Source organism: Fulmarus glacialis, unplaced genomic scaffold (assembly GCF_000690835.1).
Source record: "Fulmarus glacialis isolate BGI_N327 unplaced genomic scaffold, ASM69083v1 scaffold952, whole genome shotgun sequence".
Classification (NCBI taxonomy): Eukaryota; Metazoa; Chordata; class Aves; order Procellariiformes; family Procellariidae; genus Fulmarus; species Fulmarus glacialis.
The window spans coordinates 98,638-104,363 of record NW_009196950.1 but is presented as its reverse complement, the minus strand read 5'-3'; the positions used below and the strand labels follow the sequence as shown (position 1 = coordinate 104,363).

The window sequence follows — 5,726 nt, the reverse complement described above, 5'->3', positions numbered from 1 at the left end:
CCTACACCATGCTGCTGCTTGTTTTTCTTGAATGTAAATGGGTAGTCCATTAACGTACCTGTAATTGTTTTACAGCTTTTAAAATAGTTTAGTATATAGTCAAAAATAGTCCAAGTCCTCTGTATTCAAAGCAAAAGGAGCAGTACCTTGCTGTTATCACTTCTGACACCATTGAAATTCTTCAATTCAAACTGTTTTTTTCTGGTTTTGTTAGTGAATTCATTAGTGCTGTTTATATACAAAGGTGATATTTTTTTAAAAAATTGGAGCAAGAAAGGGCTAGCACTGAGATTCAGACCTTGATTTTTGCTTTAGGTTACATGTATTAATGTTCAGTATTCTTTACATTTTGTTGATGCTCCTTGTTCCATTGGTTTTTCCATTAATATGTTCTGGATAATACTAAATATATTTCACAGCAGATGTGAAGTATTTGTAAGAGCAAATCAGTCTTGAAATACTTAGGTGGAAAATTCTGTTTCAATGGATTTCTTCCTTTCTTCTGGACTGCTTTTTTAACATAAAGAACTTGGCACACTCTGTTGCCTTCCATGTATGGTGGAAAGCGATACATCAAGTCTGTCACCGGTGTTTAGCAGTACCTAGAAGAGGGGCTGAGTTATTTCCAATTGTAAGAAATTATCCAATCATGAAGTTTAAATTCTGGCCTTCAGAGATGGCCATTCAAAATGTTTTCAGTCCTTGGCATGCCTCTTAGTACTGTCAAGAAAGGGGGATGCTACTGCCAGTACAGTAGTTATGTCAAGTGTGTACTTCTTGTGGATGAAACTAGGATGAGGACCAAGATCTGATTTTTAGCATTTACATTCCATTGAATGTAAATGGATTTGTTTCTGTTGTTGTTACTTCTGTTGCAGATTAGGCGTAGACATTATTTTCCCACTTGGAGGTTGGAAGTTGCACTCTGCTGAAAGGGACTGACTTGTGCAGAGGGAGTAGGACTCAGTACAGTGGGGAACATGAAGATAGAAGCCTATGTACTCTAACAGAGTCTCATCTTCTCCACCATCTAGAAGTTCCATTGAAAGGAAACCTTGAAGGTTGGAAGACGAGTCCAAGATGTGCAGTTCAGTTGCTCCCAGGCTGTGGTTCTTAACAGACCGTCGCATCAGAGAAGATTACCCTCAGCAGGAGATCCTGAGAGCCCTGAAGGCCAAGTGCTGTGAAGAAGAGCTAGATTTCCGGGCCTTGGTGATGGATGAAGTGGTGCTGACCATTGAGGATGGAAATCTTGGTGAGAATGAGCTAAGGCTGGGAATGTGCTTAAAGAGTACTTGGAAAAAGATGGTAAAATGGAGCATCTGTACTCTTTAGTAATGAATTCCATGTGTGCCAGACTACCATACATCATCTAAATCTTGTAGATGTACATGATACCATGTTCTTTAACATTTATTGTGATAATCAAATATAATTGTTAACTTTGCTAATTTGCATTAGAAGTATTTTTGCTTTCCCTCTGTAGAACAGAGAAGAGGGTTGCTTTAGTTTGTTGATTCCAGGATAGGATCTCTGAATTAAGAAGAAATTACGGAGTTTCATTTTTGCATAGGTACTTGAAGTTTATGGGTCACATTTAAGAGTTTCAGGGGGACTTTTTCCTTCTCTTTGTATTCTGACTCCAGGATAGAAAACACATTTGAAATAAACTAAAAGGAGTTTTCAATAGATAGTACAAATTGTCATGGAGCTAGAGGTAACAAAGTGACATAACTAAAGCATGCTGCTGTAAGGATGTGTAGTTACATATATGCCAAAAAAGAACGGGGCTGAAAAACAAAGTATGTACATCAGAATAATTTGAACTATTACTACAACTTAGTGTTTTAAACTGGATTGTAAGATTTCTGTATTGTTTTCCTATTAGCTTTTTTTTTTCTGTGGCGATTAAAAAGGAAAAGCAAGACGTTAAGGTGTGTTAGAAGTGTTAATTAAAATGATTAATTAAAATAAGTTTATGTTATAGGAAGAATATTAATACCACCAATGTCAAGCTGTGTAAAACTTACTGTTACAATTTTTTTTTCAACTTTTTAATTTGGATTTCCTAAAGGAAGGAAACTGCAGTGTTGTTCTGTACCTTTACCTCTTCCATTTCTCTTCCCCATGTATCAGTCAAAAAAACCATCACTGGAGATCCAAGGAAGAATTAGATTTCTGAAAGTTGTATTAGAATAATCCTGTGTGGGAAGAAAATAAGAAAGTACCCTCAGGCCTGAAGAAGAGGCTGCCATGTGATCTTATACCTTGTTCCTTATTGGGGAATCTATATAGGAGGGAAATCTTAAAACTGACTCTGGGGAAGAACTTTGGTCAGAACTGGTACCTTATTGTAGCATGAATCAATCAAGCATAAAACAAATGCATGGGAAAACAGGATTTTTTGATTCTGGTATTACTAAACTTTTGTTTACATATTTTGTCTTTTATTCTGAGGTGTCTATGATTTTTATCAGAGACTTGAAATTCTGTAGGATGTCTTCAAATCAAGGCAACTTCTTATCAGAAAGTCTGAACATCTTATTACTCTGAGCGCGCTGTCCTTTGGACAGCGTGTTCTGTGAAGGCAGCCATCCTGGACTGTAGCTGCAGCCTCTAAGATGCATAACTGGTTCTTCAGCATTTCAGTATTGTTTTTATTTCTTGGTGATGTTTTTTTCTTTCCTGTCTTCTGCCTGGTTTTGGGGAATTAAATATGGCAGGCATGAATTGTGGGCCGTTCTGCTCTCCTCCGTTTAATGTCTCCTAATGCTGCATCTATTGCAAGAAGAAAAGATAAAGTATGCAAACTGGAAAACTAATACTGAGGAATGTGTAGTACAAGAATGAGAAAAATTAAGGAAATGGCTAGAAGGAAAATGTAAAAAAAGGAAATTATTTTCATACAAACTGTTCATTCAAAACCACGTTGATAACTGACTTTTTGAAAAGGAGTGAGATAAAAATGTTGAAAGATTGTGGATAGAAATTTCCTTGTAAATAATTCAGACTGGCTAATTGTGATTTTTTTTTTTTTTTGGGGGGGGGGGAAGGGGGTTGTGTGTGGGTTGTGTCTTATATCAAACAATTCTTTTCCTTGGAGAGAGATGAAAAATCTTGCCTCTTAATTTTCCAGTTTTCTTTTTTGTAGTGCTTGCCCACGTGTTTTGATACAGATTTCTGGTGGAGGACACAAGCAAAAGTTTTGTTTTTCATTTTCCTTGTTAAAGTCCTCAGTTGGCCTAGAAAGACGTGTCCCGGAACAAAATCCGGGAGGAAATGCATTCTGTACGCTTTCTGTTATCTACTGTTGTGTGAGGGGTCCAGGTTGAGTAAAATTTTGTACAACATAGAGGAGTTGATGAAAAGAATGTATCTTCAGTGGATAATAACCTGCTTTTGCTTCCAGTTCTACCATTATTTGTGTTGAAAGCTTAGCAATATAGGGTTCAAACTCTGACAGTAATTCATGGTATTGGAGGAAGTAATAGTTAGGTTTTCACATACTCATACTTGTGATTAGAGGTTTTTTTTTGTCCATTAAAACCTAGGCAAATTCTTAAGTAAATTGTTAAAAGAATGTTAACTTTACAAAGTCAAGTTGGAAATTACAGGATGCTATTTAAAACTTTAAAAATGTGGTATTTCTGTAGATGATACAATCAGTCATACTTCTTTGTGGACTTGTTGACTGTCAGAAACATGGCTGAAAACTTCAGAGACCAAAAATTTGGCATAGGACATTAAAAAGCTTGAAATGATTTACCTCACAGATGTAAAGTAGAGTGGAAAAGACACTTCTAAACTTAGGAAAATTGAGCAGAACAGCGGGATATGTACCAAAATTGAAAATTGGCCCTTCCACCACTGTGGTGTATACCTTGACAATAGAGCACATTGATGTAAACGTCACTGAAGCCCAGAGTCAGACAGATGTGGAAAAATTCTGCGATGCTGAGACTCTTACAAAATCTCTGTATGTCAGAGAACGGTAAGATTTGCTGTGTACCTGACATGGCCAAAGGGAGAGGGAGAGGTAGGGTTATTTCAGTCAGCGGACGCAGCAGTACCGGCTCCTCAGGGCATTACTCTGCCGTACTGCAGAGCTGGATGGGAAGCATGGCTGGATTCCCAGGCAAGCCAATAGTGCAGCCCCAGCAGTCCCGGCTGGTTCCTTTTCTTCCGCAGCTGAAACTTGGGATGACCCCGCATCCCAAGCACCCCCCACAGCCCCAGTATTACTGGCCACTTGATGAACCTGCATGCAGCTCAAGATCCACGTTGGGTAGCTTAACACAGCATGAGTCCAAAAATTAGTGTAAATGCAAGTTAAGATATGTAGAATTAAAGTTTTTCCTTTAAGTTTAGAAGGAAACTCTTAAACTGATTTATGCCTGCACTGTTTTGGAAATAGTTTTAAGTTCAACAAATAATTTTTGAAAATAACTGTGGTTTATGCCTTATTTAAGTAAGTGCCTGCTTACCTGAGCTATGCATTCCTGTTCCCTTTGTACACTGGCAGTAGTGCTATGTGGATCTCCAAGGCAAAAGCCGAGTTAAAGTAAGTGGAAAAGTCCAGCTGCATAAAACAATGAGAATTTTTCTGCTTCTTTGGTGGGCTGAACCTGCTGAAATGGTTACTGAATCAGACATGCATAACATTGGTGCACAGGAATGGACAGGAATGCATGTATGGAAAAAAGTGGAGGGTGATATTGCAGCTGTTCTGATTTAAACTGGTGCAAACTATGGTGTGGCTGTAGCCTAAGTTTCTTAAGAGCTAAATTCTTGAAGCTAAACCCCTCTAGTATGATCTGCTGCGGAATGGAGCAGCTGTGTTTCTCTTGTCCCTTTCCAGCCTTGCTGTTGTTGCTTGCCTTGTATAAGGACTTCATGTCTCTGTTGGCTTGCTTTCATGTTGTAGCTAAGCTAATCTAATTCAAAAAAAGGTTGACCAAATTCTCTGCTCATTTGCAGGATCTGGCATTTGTGTCAGTTGAGTTGGCTAATCCAATGGAACACTAACTCCGCCCAAATAATTAACAATTTTCTATTGGAATAGCTTGCTGCATCAACCTATTTTGTGGTCACACAATTGCTAGCTCTAGTACATGAGGGCAGGGGAGAATGGGGTTGCTCTTCTAGGGAATGGCTCGTATTTGTGTTGATTTAGTTGTAGCTTCAAAGCGTACTTTAAAACAGGAATTTTCTTATGGTTGGGATGCTTGATAGTGTCAGCTTTAGGATTTTTTTGCATGTGTGTTTCTTTGAAGCATCTGGTATTTACTGCTGTAAGGAAAGCACTGGATTACAAAATTAAATGGCTAGTTGCCTAATCTGGTTTGGCAATTCCTATATTCATTTGAAATATATAGCAGGTAATTTAACAAAACTCTGCATGACGTTTTCAGACACACATTTGAAATCTTAACAATGAGTCCTGTTAAAACGTGTAATTTTAAACTATTTGTTTTAAGTTTGCTAGTGCAGTGATACAACAGGTTTGGGGAATTTGAAACTAGACAAATTAAGCTTGTGAGCAGGAGTGTGCAGGGTGAGATGGGGGTGGAGGTGGAGGAAGCCTGTAGGGAATAAGCATGCTGTGAGACTTAGTGGACAAGAGACAAAAGATAATTCATTGATTGTCTCCTCTTTCTGGATAGAGCACTCTTTCTTCTCACCCGTGCTTAGGCTTAGCAGTCACCTTCCCCACAGACTACACACCT

At 38.3% G+C, this 5,726-nt stretch overlaps 1 protein-coding gene across 1 annotated transcript in view; it reads left to right on the top strand.

Moving 5' to 3' along the window:
• The first annotated feature begins 1,080 nt into the window (after window positions 1-1,080).
• RIMKLB (ribosomal modification protein rimK-like family member B) overlaps window positions 1,081-5,726 on the top strand; it is a 37,787-nt gene continuing 33,141 nt past the window's right edge. Inside the window, exon 1 of the mRNA XM_009572348.1 lies at window positions 1,081-1,255. Coding sequence (XP_009570643.1) covers window positions 1,081-1,255 — 175 coding nt within the window. The remainder of the gene's footprint in view (window positions 1,256-5,726) is intronic.